We start from the raw sequence: 20479 nt of genomic DNA, 5'->3' as shown, positions 1-20479 counted from the left end.
TCTGATTTATTAACAGAAACAAAACCATGAAAGCGCATGAAAAAAAGAACATTTGGCAAGAGAATATAGATTTCAAATGCATATTTAACAAGAAGGAATGGAAGGTATTTGCATTTCTGGATGTGAAAGGGCTTTTGTTGTTGGACAAAGCCCATGTTCTGGGGCTGATGACAGACTGTCAGGCCTGCTGAACTGCCCCTGCAAGGCTGTTTGTGCCTGGATCTCACAATGACTCCCCTTCTTCAGCCCGTGCACCGAACACTCACTGCTACAAATTATCCTTCACTTGATATGTGGCTGCAAATAAACACAATGCTGCCCTGTTAAACACCTGAGTAAGGAGAACTAACAAATTAAAAAATGTTTGATCTAGGCTGAGCTTTGAGCCAATTCAATCCATTACTCCAAAGGAAAAGAAAAGAGCTCGACAATAACTATAGATTAATAATCAAAGGCCATAGAAAATGGCCTAAACATCTCGTCTATTTTTGTTGCCACTGACAGAAAAAGCTTTGATGTTGGAAATTTACATTGTTCAGAAATATGCAACTCATTAAAGCAGCAAGAATATGACATGTTAAATGTGCAACAAGTTTGAGCAAAGTAGAAGTGGTAAGGCTTTACCTTGTTTTGTGTGGACTCCTGCTTCTGCTCATGGATTTCAGGGTCTCCGTCCTGGGCAGAGTGACCTGAGCCAGACGAGCTCTGCTCTGAACAATATACATCTTGACTGGGGTACCTACAACAGAGTGGCACTGATCAGCACAAAATTAACATCAGGAAAAAATAAATAAAGCAACTGCATTAGATGGGAAAACAGGACTAAATCTGTTAAAGAAGAAAAATACACAGTATGCAGCACAAAAACAAGCTATGATCAACAAGAATGCTTGTAATGTGCATATCATGCTTTTTTAGTGGAAGGGAAGTGATGCAAGATGTCTAAAATACAGGTTATAAAACTAGTAGATGACAGAAGCAAAAAAAAAAAGAGATTAGAAGAGATTAGAAATTACAGAATCCTCTGAGACAATTCATTTAAGTAGAAGCATAAAGCAAGAAAAGGGTAAAGTAACAGAACTACTCAGACACAAAGTTGAATTCTTCACTTATGTTTTTAAGGTTATTCAATAAAAACTGCTTCATATAATTCAATCATCTCCACTTTCGCTTCCGTTGATTCTCTTCCTGGTTGCACCTTTCTCATAAAAAGGCTTGCCAAAACGTGGATCACTGTTAATCCTACCAGCTTCCTTTTAAGTCAGAGAGTTTGATGCCAAAAAGGCCTAAAGATCTTGCTTACAGGAACTAGCATGATAAAACTGAGCTGAAGCTGTTTGGTTAACTCTGTAAGTCGAGTGTACTGCTTTTAAAAGTAATTGTTCATAATTCAGCTTGATAAAACAATAGACAAGGGAGCACAATCAGGCCCAGAAAGATAAATAAGTTAAAAAAAGTGAAAACTTATAAAAGCAACTGAAACAAAAACAACAAAAAACAAACACAAAGAGATGAAAACTAAGCAAGAGGTCATTCTGTAATCAATGACCTCATAAGTCCACAGCTACATCTGTAAACGTGGTAAAAAGAAAGTGCAGTAGTAGTCAAATATAATTGCGTCACTGGAGAACGGCTCACATGGACACTTTTGTTAGCACCTTGTCAGCCAGCTTGTCTAGAGGAAGAGAAGTCCTGAACATGCATACCCACAAGCAATAAGACCCAGCCATCTGTGCAAACCTGTTTTCCAGCCATCAAGAGAGACTTTGCCATCTGTTTCTTATTCATTAACATCAAAGGGTAACTGAGTGCTGACAGATAACGGACAACAACATGTGGCTAGATTAAGAGTTTCTAAGTGCTATTCTGCTTAAGTTCACAAACAAGTAAAACAAAACCTGAAGTTGTTAAAGATTTATTTAAAGATGTGCACCATTTGTATGCCAATTTACCAAATTGATCATGTTGTTTTCAGTGAGACTTTTGAGCCCCCCCCACCCCGGCCTGCAAACCAAGCTGAGCTGCTGTAAGTGTTACCTGAAATCCTGTCCATGGCTCATTACCAGGCCACTAGAGAACTTGATGACAGGCTGAGAAAATGAAAGAGTCATTCGATTCAGCTAGTTAGGAGCAGGGATGCATCTAAAAGTTGCAGGACATCATCTCTCGAGAACTAATTGGGCTTAGGTCGGGAAAGTTATACTGGCCAATCAAGTGCAGTGATCAATAAACCTGTTACAGGTGCCTTTAGCAGTGCGAGCAGCTGCCAAGTCCTGCTGGAAAATATCTCCATAAAGCTTTTGAGCAGAAGGAAGCAGGAAGTGCTGCATAATTTCCTACAGTGGCACTGACTTTGCTCCTCAATAAAACACATTGGATCAACGCCAGCAGATGACGCAACTCTCCAAATTTCACACTAAATATAACTTTAATTCTGTGTTCCTCTGCTCTTCCTTCTGACTCTGGTGCACACTCAATTGTCTAGAGGCTGGGGTTATCCCTGTATTTTTTCTTCCACTCAATTTTCCATTTATTTGTTTGTAGCAACTCACACAGCATTGACAATATCAAGTCTGCAGTCTTGATATGTAGGTTGCAACCTACACAGTCATATGTGTAGGTTATAAGATTATTGTATTTTGGATTTTCATTAGCTCTAAGCCATAATTCACAAAAAGGAACAGCAATACATGTGTGAAATGTGCAAATATTCAATTAGAATATAATATGAATATCACATTTTAATGCAAATTAATAGAATAAAACCACTTTTCTGGTTATATTCCAATTTTGTTAGCTGTAAAGTGAATGTTGTACACAAGCAAGATAAAATCCCACAAACTTTACAAAAAATAAAAGCTACAGGAAATTACAAACAATATCTAAGTCGAGGTTTAGACAAGTGTCTATCATGCACATTAAATAATTGAATAGTGACATCTTAAAACCGCCAGAAACTTACAAAAGGCAAGATGTAAAATGCCATCAACAATGCTAAATAATTATTTCCTTTTCAAATAAAAATGATAAAAACAGGATACGTTTATAAATAGCTTATGTACTGACAGACGGCAAACATGTCAAGCAACAACAAAATTCATAAATACAAAACCTGCATGCCATAACTGGTCCTTCCACACCAACAGGAGCAAAAGTGGTCACAACTTACAAGCCTTTTGCTCCAGGAGCAAACAGATTATGCCTGCAATTTTAGAGCAAGCAGTGAAAATGAAAATGATCAATTAACTAAGTGTGAATGTTGGAAAGTGACTGTTTAAAACCACAAATGTCCTTATCTATAAACACAGGATACCAGATCCAGCACGCTACAACTCATAACTCCTGAGAGGGTGTGCTGCATCATTCAACCAGTCAAGCGACTTTTCGTCACTCTCGGATTACTCAAAGCCTTCCAGTGGCAGAGTGACATCTGTGGTAAAAATCCTTGCAGAAGAACTTACACTTTAACAGACGCTGTTATCCTGTTTTCACATCAAAGTTTAACGTCCCACTTCCTGAGATAAAGCTAGTTTTAGAAATAAATGCAAAAATATTTATCTTTTGTAACTGAAATGATTCCAAACTACATTGATATACATTTTCTTAAATAAATATGTTATGTCTAAAGTCATTCGCCCTTCTTGAATTTGCATGTTAAAATCCTTCGACTATTAACTAATCAGATAAGCAAAGATAAGCTACAGATGTAGGCGCCAAATCAATTCTGGACACGTCATAAAGCACAATGTCCTCATGAACTTCTGTGATGACAAATGCAAATATGATGGACTTCTATGATGGGAGTCATGCACCAATGTTTAACTGGACTTTATCAGTCACAGTCTCATATTGAAATTATAGACGTGGGCAAAGAGATTAGAAAGAGGTTTTAACTCAAAAGCATAAAATGCTTACGCAAATACATGCAAGCCAAACTAAACACGCTGCCTGCTCTTTTTGGACTCCCTTAACGTCACAGTCATGAATGAACAGAAAGTCCCCAGAGCCAAACATTTCTACAAAGGTTTAAAAAAAAAAAAAAAAAAGCAAAGTCAGTGAAGGGAGGAGGAGAAAAAAAAAACCCAGGAGCCAATCTGAGAGCATCTACTTTGGGGGCGTATTTGGGGGCAACATGACCTACTTTCAGCTTACACTGACATTTACAGAAAGTTAAAAAAATGTACACATTACTCATTTATTACTGCAGCTATTTGTGTTTTATGCAAACAGAGGATCTAGCTTGCAGGATGTCAAATGACTCAGCATTTTCCTTGCTTGGTTTCTATCCCCATTTCCTGTCCCACTTGAGAAGCACCCTGGGATTTTACAAGACATCCCTCAGCTTTTAAGCTCTGTTGTAAAGGTGCAGTCTTCTGATACGCTGGCTGAATTGGGTCCACATTGCCAAAGCCCTTCGCATTTCCTTCTGGCTTATTACAAATCAGGGAGAGCATCGTAAAAACCACCCGAGTGCGCCGTAACGGCTCACAGCTCCGATGCAGAGGAGATGAAGCTACAGCGGATGTGACGCAGCAAGTCAAAATTATCGCCAGCTGCCCGACATGCAAAGTGTGCTTTCATCCCCGCGGAGGCAGGATGTTTTCCTGGCGAACGCAAGTTTTCAAAGGCAACGAGTGTGCAAACACGTAACCAGCTGTAGCTCCGGGTCCTGCTCGTCTTCACGTTTATTTTTAACCAGCGTGACACTTTAAGCTCACCCTGTAATTCTGCCCACTCATTCAAACCCGTTTGTCAAAGCATTACGCTGCAACTCTCACTGGTGGTAACCTAACGGGAGCAAATAAGGAGCTCTCTTTACCTCTGCTGACCTGAACCTGGTGTCAGCACTTTGCTAAAATAAAAAAATGTTTTAAAATATAATTTAATCTAATCTATGCAACGATAAGCTTCAAAAAGCTGAGCAGTCACAAAAACTAAACTAAGTTACTGCCGTCTGGTGTTCTGACGGAAAGTCTTGTGATGTTTTTCACTGATCCTCGGCATATTCGCTGATCATATTATGTGAAGTTAGGAGCTCGAGACTGTAGTTAATTCTGCCAGAAAGATAAATTTCAAGCTGTTGAACATCATCTTTTTTGGGGCAAAAAATGCCAACTAAGAGGCACAAAGCAGTCAAGCTGATGGATTTATTTTTTCTGAGTGTAAGAACAAGCTTTACATCCTTGCAAGCAATAGTAGAGATGAAAAAAAGAGCACAGGAGACAATCCAGGATCCAGATAGATAAGATAAATCTTTATCGTCATTGTCACAAGGACAACGAAATTCAAAGGGTGCCATCAGTCGGTGCACATGCCCAAAAACAAAAAATAACTGACTCACAATTCACGCACAACGCAAGAATCAACAAACAACTGGCAGAAAATATAAAATAAAATAAAAAAATAAGAACAGCCACATTCTCACATACATCATTTATGATGATTAATGGTTGTTTTTGACTGCATTTAGTTTTGTTATTGCTATAGGGTAGAAACTGTGTCTCTGAGACGGTTGGTTCTTGTTCTGGTTGCTCTGTATCTTCTGCCTGAAGGCAGCAGTGTGAACAGAAAATGTCCGGGGTGAGAAGTGTCCTTTGTGATGTGTTGTGCTTTTCTTAGACAGCGGTTGCTGTGCAGGTCCTCCAGTGAGGGGAGAGGGCAGCCAATGATTTTTTGGGCTGTATTCACAACCCTTTGGAGAGCTTTCCTTTGAGCCGTAGTGCTGCTGTTATACCATACGCAGATACAGTAAGTCAGTATGCTCTCTATGGAGCACTTGCAGAAGGACACCAGTAGCTTCTCCTTGATGTTGTTCCTCCTGAGAACCCTCAGGAAGTACAGTCTTTGCTGGGCCTTTTTTATCAGCTCGAAGGTGTTCATGTTCCATGTGAGGCCCTGCTCAATGTGGACCAGACGAGGATTGTAGAGCAGGGAGATGTGCCAGGCCTGCCTAGACAAAGTAGGCCATTGCATCTGGCCAGCAGACAAAAACATGCCATCACTATTTGAAGGAGGAGGGAGGGAGAGGCGAAAATGCCCGGCTTTGGGACGACTGGCTGTATGTGTGTGCAAGTTAGGACTGCTTTTCTTCCACATCGAAGCAGGAAACAATGTAGAGCAGCAGTTTGTTTTAAAGCCTGCTGATCCTCCATAATCCCCCCACCCGTTTGTGTGTCGTCATAGCAGCCGGGAGACAGTGGCTGAACTGGCAAATAGCTCTGTTGCTGCCCACATGGCCACCGCTCTGAGACTTCCTGCGAACACAGGTCTGGTGCAAGAAGCGAAGCAAACTCTACCTTATCCCAGACTCTTTTTACTGGGTTGAAGGTCAAAAGATTTACAATCTCAGACAAAGAGATCAAGAATTTCATGCCTATTGCTACATAGCACCAATATGTCACAATTATTGGAATATTGAAAAAATTGAAATGACCACTTTAGTTTTCATGAAAGCTGTGGAATATTTTGAACAAAATCCCAACTTGCATACAATATTTGCTTGGCTGTTCATTAACCCCAACACATTTGTACAGTTTTATGGATCAGGGTGAAAAATAAATCTTCCTTAATCACAATAAATATTGTCCCTACAACGTTCAATAATGATGTGAAAACTGCATTTCTCCCCCTCAAATATCTGAGTTTAATTTGGGAGCTTATTTCCATAAGTAGTTCAGTGGTTTGTGCTGACTTGCTATATTGGAGGAATAGATGTAACAGTACACTTTAAGAAATATGACCCACGGTGATTCCTGACCCAAGGCTCCAAAATAGAAAGCTGAATAACTTTACAGATCAGAAAGTCAATGTTTGAGCCAAAAATATGTCAGTAAGTCACAGAAAACACACACACAAATCACAATTTAACTTGTATTAAAATATGAATATTTATTCTGCCAGGATAAAACACTATTGAAATAAAAACTCTTCTTCATGTAACAAACTAAACCTCTTTTTTTAGGATGCACACCAAAGTAAATAAGATACTGCTTTCCGTTTCCCTTAAATCGAGGAATCGCAACCAAACTTTCAGTACAGATGGCCATGCAAACTCACCCGGTAACAGACTGTGCAAATGATGTTACCCACTAAAAGCAACACAGGGTTTTTTTTTAGAACTACTTCATTTGCTTAAAAGGGAACAAACACCTTTTTTAAAAAAGGATGCAGAGACTTTCCAGACAGTTTGTCATTTTGTACGCAAAATTAAGTGATATGTTTTCACAACAAGACTTTTAAAACAAACTATAAATTTTACGATAGTGGTGGGATTTATCGTTTTAATGTCACGTCTGCAACAACAGCTTTGTGTTGCTTATAACTCAAGTTGCGAGAGATTCTATTTTTAAACTCGCTGGAAGGCAAAAAGAAGGATGTGCATCCTTGTTAGCTACCGACTAAATTAAATTACTTGATCTTAATTCTTATAAATGTGAGACAAGAATTTAATAAAAGTACATTTTAATATTAAGAGGTCACCAACCAATTTAATACACTACAGTTTAGGCCTCTTGTAAGGCTTGTGTTGCTATCTGATCTGCAGGAATCCCTGTCTGACTACAAAAAACTCTTGACACACACAAATCCTCCCAAATGTACACAGAAGCTTTTCTCTGAGGGCTGAACAGACACACCTCTGTTTGGCTGCACTCCTGCCAACATCAACCGGGTCAAGTCACCAGGTGACGAAGAACAAGGCAATGGATCCTGTTAAGCTAACATGCCAGAAGCCCTCTGACGAACAGCAGAACAACACAGACCGGAGATTTACACGTCATGTAAAATCCATTAAAGAAGACAATTAGCCTTACCCAGTTATCCATTAAACAAACAAAAAGTCTGATCATGTTTATACTCTTCCATCTACAATTCCTTGCAAGAGCATTTGTGTCCCTTTATACAGCCTACATTTTGCCCTATTGCAAACACAAACTTCAATTTATTTAATTGCGATTTTACGTGATAGACCACGTAAAATAGTGCATAGCTGTGAAGTCGCAGAGAAAAATGTGGTTAAAAAAAGGTGTGTTATAACTCAAGAAAATAATCTAAAATGTGTAGCGTGGATTTATGTGTAGCTTGTGTTTCTACAGAGTCGATCTTCTGTAGAAACAAGTTGTGCAGCTCTGAACACGTACAGACTGATGGCTTTGTCCATTCTGCGCTGCAAAACAGCTCAAGCTCAAATTTAAAAATACTTTACTAATCCCAAAGGGAAATTAAATTTAAAAAAAAAAACTGGACAAAAGGAGAGTGTTAGCAAGTTTTCAGGTACTGCCACAGATTCTCAATTTGACTTAAGTCTGGACTGTTCAAACAAATAAATATGCCTTGATCTAAATCATTTCATTGCAGTTCTGGCTGTATGTTTATGGTTATTGTCCAGCTGGAAGGTGAACCTCCTTCTCAAGTTTTCAACAGCCTCCATTAGGTTTCTTCCAGCATTGCTCCACATTTCACTCAATTGATCTTCCCATGAACTCTGACCTGCTTTAATTCACCTGCTGAAGACTTGTTAAGGTTTTCTCTGAAAAATGGCTTTAGGTGGATGGCCATGTCCACGAAGGCTGTCAGTGGTGCCATACTCTTTCCATTTACAGACAGCAGCTGTAGTGGTGCCCCCTGAGGCGTTTAAAGCACAGTGGGGTTATAAATTAATACGTCACACTTTAAACATCTCCACAATGTCATTCCTGATCTGCCTGCTGCGTTCCTTGGTCTCATGTTCTTTTAACAAATATCTGATGAGATTAAATTACACACAGATGGACTCCATCACGTAAGAGACCTCTGAGGGCAATTGGATCACTGGATTTTATGTATGGCATCACATTAAAAAGGGGGGAGACAAAAGCATACCACACTTCTCAGGTTTTCTGAAAACAATTTATAATTTTGTCTTCTAAATTAAAATGTATAATTTTGCTTTAAAATGTATAATTTTGCTTTATAATTTAGAGAAACTGTAACTCTGGGTCTTTATCTATCTATGCTAATAACCCAGAGAAGCAGTGTAGTGCCGTGGAGCATCTCACTGGTTCCAGTCAGACTGGGATCAAACAAGCCTGGGAATGTGATGTTGGGAACATCAGAGCAGAACAATGGAGTGGAAGGATTCATTCATGTGATATAATTCAGTTTGAAAGCAGAAGCCAGAGTCCATGTCCGGGTTAGTTTGGGTGAGCGTCAATACCACAATACTGTCGGGACAGCCGGGGAAACAAAAAAACAAAAACAAAATCAACCTAACACATTTTACCAAACTGCTGAGTCATGAATTCCCATGTACACAGCAGCCTCCAAAATATTAAGTTATTTAAAATAAATACTGATAAATACTGAAGGCTCACATTTTGGACCTGAACGCCGCGGATCGTTTTGGATCGTTTTAAAATTGTTTTCTAATTTAGCAAGTGAAACAATGAAACAACATGCGTTTAGGTCTAATGTTTCACCATCTAAAAATTACAGCCAGTTACTTCAGCATCTTGCTTCAAGTAGCCAGTTGATGGTGAATGTTTTATGCAAAACGCTCCAGCCGAACATCCATCCCTTAGTTCACATTGTTCTTTAGTCGTTCCATTGGTCCGCCATTGACGGGGCTTTTTCCATGAATTAAAAAAAGCAAAACACAGGTACAAATGCATCTGCAGGGAAAACCAAAAAAAGAAAAAATATACAGTGCTGAAAGTAAGAGTTGCCAAAGCTGCAAAAATCTATTAAACAACAAAACAAGGGAAGGGAGAAAATTTAAATGGAAAAAACTTAAATTTTACTGCCTCTAGATATTAGAAATGTTCTCAAAGAACAACAACATGTACATACAATAAAGATGTGGTAAGTATGTTTGATCATAAAACATTTAAATGCTTCTATTCATCCAGTCTCTGTCCTGAGTTGTGCCCTCTTGTCTACAGGCAAACACATGCATGATAATGTTTATGACGTTACCTTAAAAAATAATTACACTCTCCACCCTCTGAACATGATTCACCAGCACAGCAAACTGAAGTATTTTTCTTTTAAACCACCAACAAAGCCTCAGGCTATTAGCTTGAATTCAATTAAAAACACAAGCCTACCTCTTCCCAGAAAAATATCACCTTTCTGCAAGGGAGAAACAGGAGAGGATTCTGTCTTTATATTTTAACGTGAACAAAAACAATAGCAATTTCTTTTAAAAGCCGGGCCATTTCAAGGTGCAGTTGCAAATCACACCTCAAGTGAGAAACCGTCCTTAATGCTTAGTAGCTACTTTTAGACTTCCTTCACATTGTTTTTAGAGCTTTAGTTGTAACTGTAATCTTGAAGCCTTGTCTGAAAAGGCTTTTGATATCACATCAGAAATGTGCAGTGAAAAGTGGGGCATAGGAAGAGCAGGAAGCAAGAAAGCTCTTTGTGTTCATTAGCCTCCATGGCCAGTGGGCAGGAACAAAACCCCGTGTCGGGACCGGCTCGGTCTCATCACATAAGACTGGACCTGCCAAACCACAGTGTTGAGCCTAAGGCTGTAATAACAGAGGTCGGACAATAGATACGCAGTTCTATGTGAGAAGAAGTTGAGAAATAAAAGGCTTTTAGACTGATTTTAAACTAAATTAGTTAGGTAAATACCCCACAGGCTAGTTCATTTAAGACTTCACAAAATTTCCACTGCTCTAAATTTCTGAGCAAGAGTTACAAGTGCTTTAAATTCTCTTATACATTTTAAAGTAAAACAAAAACACTCAAAGGACTGAGAACTAGCAATATATATATATATACATATACAGATATACAGTATATCTGTATATGTATACAGACAGTATATCTGTATATGTCATATATATATGACAATGTTTACTCATTACATTTTAGAAGAATACTTTCTCTTCTCCCTAATATCAGATATTCGTTTTAAGTAACCCTTGTAATGCATTTGTTTTATTTTATTTTAGCTTAAATACAGAAAATACACAACGCTCCTTAAAGGTGCAAAACGTTGCATAAAATCTCTTTCAGGAAAAAAAAAACAAAGAGTGAACTAGCAAAACATTATCTTTGTTATAAATAACCATGCAGTTGTTCTGTAATGTCTTGTTCTGTACGCTTACTTAACTTTCCTCTTCCATAAAAGTATGTTCAGAATGTTGAATTAAAGAGTTACAGTAAGCCGTTTTGAACTTTAATTGCTTGTGACACTCTTCAAACCCTGAGCATTTATGCAAATGGCAACACATACAACTTTATCTCATATGATTGAGTACCAGGTTAAACTGGCTAAATCAAATCAATGTCAAAGAAATAATAGTTTAATAAGTGAATTTATTTTTACTGACAAATGTGTTATTTCAAAACCAGGAAGAAAATAAAATCTGCACTTGCTGAACCTGTATTAAAATGAGGATAAACACAATTGAGAGTCTTCAAATTCTTTCACCTTTACATAACAGACAGCAGGCGCCTCAAGTGAACAACACCAGAGAAAAGCAACAACAACTCGGGGAAGCTCGATAAAGGCCGAGTTAAGAGGAACACGGACACATGCTATAAATCAATAGTCCATTGCCTTACAAGGTGCAAAATGCATCACTAGCCCCTTACACAAAACACTTCAAGGTGGTTAAGGCGCTTACTTGCCGCCTCAGATTGTATTGTGGGAAAAAACAACAAAAACAATGTGGCAAAAGTATTAAAGTCAGTCTGCCTCTGCTCCACCTCTTATTCGTTAAGCCAAGTAGTCCAACGGCCGCCTCGGTTGACTTCCATAAGGGAAAGCCACCTACACAGGTAAACGGAGTGATGTAATGATGACACCTGTTTGAGCAACCAACCAGCAGCAGGATCTACAAGCGAAAACAAAACTCAGACATAAGACGATGAAGCTGAGATACAATTTAATTTAGGATATTTTTGGCTAGCAACACAGATACACAAAGTTCATCAATCATTATACTTTTAAAGGAACACTTACAACAGATACATTCATAGTGGATGTCGAATTATGTTTCGTCATCTTGCACTGCTAGCTATATTTTCTGTACATTCACATTTTGTGAAAGATATTGCGGTATTCACTTGTGATTTATTAGTCAAAAGGAGCTCAGAGGTGGCGAAATACAAGCGACACGTCCGCTAAACAATAGACTGCAGGCTGACTAATGAACCAGCTGCAAAAAGGTATTTTGTGCCACAAACCTTTTTTCTTTTTTATTAAACATACAACTAAACTTAGCAGGTGTTAATGAAAAAATAACTTGCTTAATAAATGAAAAACAATAGTAATCTTCATTATTAATAGTTAGATAACAGAAGGTCTCAACTGGCTTCAGAAATTCAGCGTTTCTGGATTCCTGCAGATACTGTACTTGTGTTTGCTCAACCATCCACAGTCTATGGCGCATTACTGATCAACCCACTGTTGAATTATCTTTTAATCCAATCACATTACATAATAATAATCTTCCAATGACTGTGAATCTAATAAGCTTATGGAAAATCGACAATTGAGCTAATGAAGACACCCTCTGTTTAAAATCCTGCGCTGCAAATATAATCAATACAATCTGATTCCTTTTTCATTTCTGTGTGTTTATGCTAGCTTTCACACAAGATAAACAGTAATAACCTGCCATAAAACCTAATGCAGTAAGAAAATACCTTTTAAACAGAGAGAAAATGGCTAGGTTTGCAAGAAAGCTACCATTACTGACAATGCACCTGGCTGGAAATGTGCACCTTCACACAAAGACATTCACACAGAGACTCAACAGCGCTGATGTCAACAGCCGGAGCTGGCATGCCGTGGGAGCAGTGAGATCTCTTCTGCTGACAACGTGAGAGTGGAGGAGAAGCATGACACCCACAGAAAGCAGTCTGCTGTGGGGCTGTGTACTGCAGCTACGCGAAGGACGAGAATTCACATAAGAAATAGACATACCAGAAATATCAGCGTTAGCCCTGGCAGTTTAAAGCAGTATTTGGTTAATGCTAGCAGCTTGGCTACGACAAACCTCCAAGTGATCCTTCCCCACCACCCCTTTAAACAAACAGTTGCTGTTCAAACCTAAAAATCACTGCTTGCTTGGAAACCCCGGGTTTTGCTGCAAGGACTTCATTCCCCTTTTTTTATTTCTCCCTGCTCCTACTGGGAATTTGTTGAGAGCTGGCACCAGGGGAGGAGAAGCCAACAGCAGCACGCTAAAAAGAGTTTGAATTAGTAATGACTGCTGAACATGTCAGAGCGCAGCCATTAGTCGCTACGCAGGAAAGCCCAAAGAGGGAATCAATGATTTTGACAAGCAAACGTTTCCTTAAAAGTCTGTTGTATTCTTTTCGCGCTGTGTTTTTCTTGAGACTTTTCCTTCACCATTTGTTTTCTGAGACAAACATGTCCATCTGAAAATACTGAAGTGGCTAGGATTAAAAAAAATATTGAAGAATGAAATATTTGTAAGCAAAAATTTACTGAGTTCTACAAAACATCTCACCTAAAAAGCTGCAATCAAAGGCCATCTCACAAAACCTCTTCAAAAAATTATCTAAAGGAATTGGAATTAATTCATTAGAGGAAAAAAATAGGAATATTTTGCGATTATGTGGACTACTAAATATATAATACTCAAATTCTGTTTCTCATTTCCATCAAATACAGAACCAAAACAAAATTTCCTTTCTGAGGAATGTGTGCTGCCGTGGTTCTGCACTTTCCTGAGCTAGGAAAGTTTTTATTTATTAATGATGGCTTTACAAAACACTAATCCCTGGCACGATTAATAAAATATGAAGACTAAAAGTCTGATTCTAAGGCAATGAGGAAATGAGAAAAATACGGTTTATGATGTTTATGTTGCATTGGCCATAGGCCTCAGGAAGGAGGAAGTGAGTCTGATGCCCTGTGTACAAAAACAAACTTAGTTCTGAAACTGGACATAAAAAGCAATTTGGAAATTTTCTTGGAAGTCAATTAAAGACATCAAAAAAGAAAATTAAGCCATTTATTTTTCAACTGTGCATGAAACAAACCTTTCATATGTTCAAACACAAACACTACAATAGGCTAAAACAACAAAATCTCCATGGCAGACAGAATCAGAAGTACAGTTTGCGTGCCTCCAATGGGATCGTTAGCCTCTACTTAGCAAACAATCTGGATAAAGTTGGAATGTTAGCTGGACTGTTAATCCAATTCTACAACCCCAGCACATTGTTACCTGCTGCGTGCCTCCAAGATTAAGCAAATGTATGAGCTGTGTTGGAGCTACGAAAGAAAAACTCCCTAAACATGCATCATTATTTCAAGTATGCAACTCATTTACAAGCCTCGGTTTACCTTCGTTCTATAAATTAAGATCTGCCAGTTACTATTTAAATCTACTTCCTGGAACAAAACGAATAATTTTTTTTTTTAGTTTATTCAAAGGTGAATATTTAACAGTACATGTCAGAACAATGCATACCAACATTTATCTCATTTTTAATCAACTCAAAACCGTGCATGCTGTGTCATTATAGTAAATAAAATTGTGGAAATTCTTAGATTTGGTGCTTTTTATTCTGGGGGGCTGGGATTTATCCTAGCAATGACAGTTAAAATGGGCCGATTCTGATCTCTGCATAACTAGTGACATGGCTTAACGAAAAAAATTATAATAACCAAAAGACAATACTTTGATTTATTCATATAGTTTTTCCATTATGTGTCGTAATATTTTGTTAGTTAAGAAAAATAAACATAAATTATCTTTGTTTGGCTATCTTAAACTACAGACTAGTAAAAAAGGAAATGTGCAACATAGTTCTTTGAATTGTTTTTACCTACATGAACACAGCCACAGTCCCCCACCTGAGTAACATATGCCAACACTGACCAACTTGGGTTTAGCTAGCTGAGCTGCTATCAGCAGCTGGCCTCATCACCATCCCCACAAACACACCCATTTAACCAGCAAAGGGGGTTAGCGACGATGTTAAGCAGAACAAAAGTCAGTTATTTTCTTAAAACTCACACATACACTGAATCTAGCACACTGAAACAGGCATATGTTGTTAGCTAATGTAGCAGGGGTGACTCGTCTCAGTACTGGTAAAAATTGTGGAGCAAAAGACAATAAATAAATACATATGACTGGGCACAAATGTATGCTTGACGTGGTCAACCTGTTCTTTAAAGGCCTATTTGCCAAACATTTCGTAATACTGGGTGAAAACATGAGGCCAAGCTTACCAGCACGGGAGAGCTACAATGAGGCACACCAACAAAACGCGCAGCCTCTTCATTATCTTCCAGCGGGGACCGACATCCTCGCTATTTGGTTTGTTTCTGGTCTGTCGCGGCTGCACAATACACCGAAAACCAGCTGTGTGTTGGCCGTGAGTCTGCCTTAATTAGGAAACAAGCAAGCCGCGATGCTCTGAAGGTAAACCCCACACTTCAGGAGGAGTATCATTCATTACACGGACCTTTCGTCCGCCTCCTTTTCAGTTTCAACAGCCACTGCTACTGACGAGTTGCCGTGCTCCGGGTAATGTAACGCCTGCCCCAGAGATAACCAATCAAATCACAGAAAGGAAATTATCGACCAATCATAGGAGACTTGGTTGTGTCGTATTTGAAAAAATGCCCCGTCCCCAGCATTGAGGATGAGCTGGTGGCTGTACGACTGGACGCGTCACGCTTTTTGGTAAACTGATAAGCAAAGCACGCCTTATTAGGCCCGAGCAGCAAAGCGCTGCGAAGGCCTATTGTTTCTGTACTGTTTCTTATTAGGCCCGAGCAGCAAAGCGCTGCGAAGGCCTATTGTTTTCATACTGTTTATTATTCTTATTATTCTTCCACCCAAATGAATTGCCTTTTTGGGGGCTTTATCATATTCAAAAACTCACCAAACTTGGCGGTCGCATAAAACGAGTTTTAAATTTAAGTACTGTAAGGTCGTCGCAAAAATCGCAAAAAAAATTGCTCAACGGCAGCAACTAGCAATTTTCAAAAGACCCATTGCTATTCACTTACTTCATCGTAGAGACTTGAAATTCGGTACAGTTGTAGGGCTCACTAAGACGCTCAGAATTTACAAGTAATGTCATAGTGCAACTATCGCAGAAAGTCGGCCATGTTGGATTGAAGGTCCATTTCGGACCCTATTTTGGCCGTTTACAGCCTTCGTATTTGATCGAACTCCTCCTAGGGATTTCGATTGATCGGCTTCAAACTCGGTCAGTCTGATCATAAGGCATGTCTGATTTAAAGTTATCAAATTGGTGAGTTTTGGAGCATGTTGAAGGGGGGTTAGCAGGGGTCAAAGTTCACCTACACGCCAGGAAACAAAAACCTCTTATATTTCCTATACAAAAACACATAGAGGGACCAAACTTTCAGTGATTGATCGTCATCGGGTGTCCTATAATACCCTGCAGTGAAATTTTTTTTTACGTAGGCCACGCCCCCTGAGAGCAGGAAGTGTAATGTTTTACTGTGAACGGTCGCTATCTTAGCCCTTTGACCTAATCAACATGAAACTGTGTCCAGAGACAGAAGACATGTTGGTGTGTTGTGGATTCCAACCCCGACCGGCTGCGATGAAGCAGGTGGGCGTGGCGGCGTTGCGAACGCCATCGAATTTCGTTTGGCTCTGAATTCCACAGTTTCGGGGTGAGCTGCTCCAAACTCACTAGGATGGATCCTTATCCATCCCCGAACAGGAATCCATAGCGAAATTTGGTGGGCGTGGCCTAATTTCTCTACATCTCCCCCTAGAATATTTTAAAAAATCAGCTCCAAGCCATGCTTAATCCTAGAATTACGAAACTTGGTACACATGTGTATCTTGTCAGGACGTACAAAAAAGTCTCTTGGAGCCATGCTCTAAACCCAACAGGAAGTCGGCCATTTTGGATTGAATGTCCATTTTGGGCCCTATTGTGGCCGTTTACAACCTTTGCATTTGATCGAACTCCTCCTAGGGATTTCGATTGATCGGCTTCAAACTTGGTCAGTCTGATCATAAGGCATGTCCAATTCAAAGTTATCAAAACGGTGACATTTGAACAGGTGGAAGGGGGGTTAGCAAGGCTCAAAGTTCCCCTGTGATCGACTGTGTAATACAAAGGGTATCCCTTGTCATGTGTAGGGCAATGCTGCCCTCTGGTGTCGAATTACTGAAATAATGAAACTATTTCAGTAATTTCAGTAATTCGACACCAGAGGGCAGCATTGCCCTACGGAATGACAGTTCAATGTTGAATTGAAGGGGAAAAAATTAAATAATTTGTAATTCTAACACAAAAACTCACAGAGACACCAAAGTTTGAGTTATTGATCATCCTCGGGTGTAGAATAATATCCAATGGTCAAATGATGACATCACGTAGGCTACGCCCCCTGACAACAGGAAGTCTTGTATTTTACTGTGAACGGTCGATAGCTTCTGCACCAAACTTTGCACGAGTGACCCTGGTGGGATCCTTGACGACCCTATGTCATCATATTATGACGTCATCTAAGCCCCGCCCCCTCAGAACAGGAAGTGCCGTTTTTTTACTTGGAAAGCTCCGTTTATGGCTCTCTTGACCTAATCAAGATGATTCGGATGATAAACTCTGTAAATGCTCGCTGCTGGCTGAACCGTGTGGGCGTGGCCAAATGGCGAATATCAGTCCCTCGCCATATGCATACGTTTGGCTCTTATTCACGCATAGATCATCCGATTGGCGCCAAACTGGATATGTATGACCTTTGTTCACCTCTAAAGAGCCCAACGGGTTTGAAATGTAATTTGGCTCCACTGCGCCCCCTAAGTTAATACATCGGCCGTATCTCCTCGACGCATCGACCGATCTGCACCAGATTTTTCGACAGTCGTCGGGGAGCGCTGCCGAACGCATTCACGCGTGTCGCCTGGTGGACGGGCGGGGGAAATGCGCGACAGCTCCTGCGGCGGCTAGCGGGCGGCGGTGCTGGAAACTGCGGCTGAGCTTCCGCGGTGGGGAGCGGGCTGCGGCTCTGGAAAACGCGCGAGAGCTTCTGCGGTGGCCGGAACCTCCGCGGTGGCCAATAGGCCGGAGCGGCGCTTGCTGCGAGGGCCGCCCGAGGCTGCTTGCAGCTTTAATTATTATTACGATTCTGCCCCCCTAAAGAGGAGCCTTTTTGGGGGCTTTATCATATTCAAAAACTCACCAAACTTGGCGGTGGCGACTAGAAAATTTAAAAATTTTGAATTTTAAGGTTGTCGCAAAAATCGCAAAAAAAATTGCTGAACGGCAGCAACTAGCAATTTTCTGTTGACACAATGGTATGAACGTACTTCATCGTAGAGACATGAAATTTGGTACACATGTAGAGCTCACCAAAAGACTCAGAACTTACATTTAATGTTATAAGCCAACTATCACAGGAAGTCGGCCATTTTGTATTGAACGTCCATTTTTTACCTCGATTTTGACGTTTACAGCCTTCGTATTTGATCGAACTCCTCCTAGGGATTTCGATTGATCGACTTCAAACTTGGTCAGTCTGATCATAAGGCATGTTTGATTTAAAGTTATCAAATTGGTGAGTTTTGAAGCATGTTGAAGGGGGGTTAGCAGGGGTCAAAGTTCACCTACTCGCCATGAAACACGAAACTCTTATATTTCCTATACAAAAGCACATAGAGGGACCAAACTTTCAGTGATTGATCGACATCAGGTGGCTTACAATACCATATGGTCAAATGATGACATCACTTAGGCCACGCCCCCTGAGAACAGGAAGTGTCATGTTTTACTGTGAACGGTCGCTCTCTTAGCCCTTTGACCTAATCAACATGAAACTGTGTCCAGACACAGAAGACATGTTGGTGTGTTGAGGATTCCAACCCCGACCGGCTTTGAGATAGCAGCTGGGCGTGGCGGCGTGGCGAAGTGACCTGTAACGCCGATGCCATACGTTTGCTTCTAGATTCCACATGTTTCGACTGAGCTGCATCAAACTTGGCCTGAGTGATCCTGGAGGCTTGCCCGTCAATCCTAAGTCATCACATTATGACGTCATCTAAGCCCCGCCCCCTGGGAACCGGAAGTGCCGTTTTTTTCCTTGGAAAGCTCTGTTTATGGCTCTCTTGACCTAATCAAGTTGATTCTGTGTTGGATGACAGATAGGAAGTTGATCTCGCTTGCTTTAAAGTGCCAAGAGTTTTCAATGGCGGCAACGCCGTTCGTATACGTTTGCCTCTACATTCCACATATTTTGACCGAGCTGCATCAAACTTGGCCTGAGTGATCCTGGAGGCTTGCCCGTCAATCCTACGTCATCACATTATGACGTCATCTAAGCCCCGCCCCCTCGGAACCGGAAGTGCCGTTTTTTTCCTTGGAAAGCTCTGTTTATGGCTCTCTTGACCTAATCAAGTTGATTCTGTGTTGGATGACAGATAGGAAGTTGGTCTCGCTTGCTTTAAAGTCCCAAGTGTTTTCAATGGCGGCAAAGCCGTTCGTATACGTTTGCCTCTACATTCCACATATTTTGACCGAGCTGCATCAAACTTTGCCTGAGTAATCCTGGTGGTATGCCCGTCGATCCTACGTCATCACATTATGACGTCATCTAAGCCCCGCCCCCTCACAACAGGAAGTGCCATTTTTTTCCTTGGAAAGCTCTGTTTATGGCTCTCTTGACCTAATCACGATGATTCGGATGATAAACTCTGTCAATGCTCGCTGCTGGCTGAACCGTGTGGGCGTGGCCAAATGGCGAATATCAGTCCCTCGCCATATGCATACGTTTGGCTCTTATTCAGGCATAGATCATCCGATTGGCGCCAAACTGGATCTGTATGACCTTTGTTCACCTCTAAAGAGCCCAACGGGTTTGAAATGTAATTTGGCTCCACTGCGCCCCCTAAGTTAATACATGGGTTGTATCTCCTCGACGCATCGACCGATCTGCGCCACATTTTTTGACAGTCGTCGGGGAGCGCTGCCGAACGCATTCACGCGTGTCGCCTGGTGGACGGGCGGGGAAAATGCGCGACAGCTTCTGCGGTGGCTAGCGGGCGGCGGTGCTGAAAACTGCGGCGGAGCTTCTGCGGTCGGGAGTTGGCTGCGGCTCTGGAAATCGTGCGAGACCTTCTGCGGTGGCTGGAACCCCCGCGGTGGCCAATAGGCCGGAGCGGCGCTTGCTGCGAGGGCCGCCCGAGGCTGCTTGCAGCTTTAATTTCAACTTATTGCACAATATCACTACAATTTGACTTATTTTTGCACTTGTTTTTTTGTATGTAATCGGAATTGATGTCATTAAAACCGTTTTTCTTTGATTAAATTCAAATATGTCTTAGTATAAATTAGACTGATATTTCTCCACTAGAATTGTCTGTTTACCTGTGGCTACTTTAGCCTGGAAATAACTAATTTTATGACTGCAAAGAGAAAACATTGTTTGTATGTGTGTGTGCTTGTTATTTAACCCATTTTGTGCACTAGGGTTGCGAAATTGTCCCTTCGTTCTTATATTTTGTTTGCAAAT

At 40.5% G+C, this 20479-nt stretch overlaps 1 protein-coding gene across 4 annotated transcripts in view; it reads right to left on the bottom strand.

Moving 5' to 3' along the window:
• suco (SUN domain containing ossification factor) overlaps positions 1-15474 on the bottom strand; it is a 38833-nt gene extending 23359 nt beyond the window's left edge. For all 4 annotated transcript variants that reach the window (XM_023339351.1, XM_023339352.1, XM_023339353.1 and 1 more), the window contains exons 1-2: positions 15206-15474; positions 625-739 (exon numbers count right to left, since the gene is read on the bottom strand). In XM_023339351.1, coding sequence (XP_023195119.1) covers positions 625-739; positions 15206-15258 — 168 coding nt within the window. In that variant the 5' untranslated portion in view covers positions 15259-15474. The remainder of the gene's footprint in view (positions 1-624; positions 740-15205) is intronic.
• Between the last annotated feature and the right edge of the window lie 5005 nt (positions 15475-20479).

The sequence above is a fragment of the Xiphophorus maculatus genome, chromosome 9 (genome assembly GCF_002775205.1).
Source record: "Xiphophorus maculatus strain JP 163 A chromosome 9, X_maculatus-5.0-male, whole genome shotgun sequence".
Lineage (NCBI taxonomy): Eukaryota > Metazoa > Chordata > Actinopteri > Cyprinodontiformes > Poeciliidae > Xiphophorus > Xiphophorus maculatus.
The sequence above is the reverse complement of the archived record's forward strand: the minus strand, read 5'-3'. Positions and strand labels throughout refer to the sequence as shown.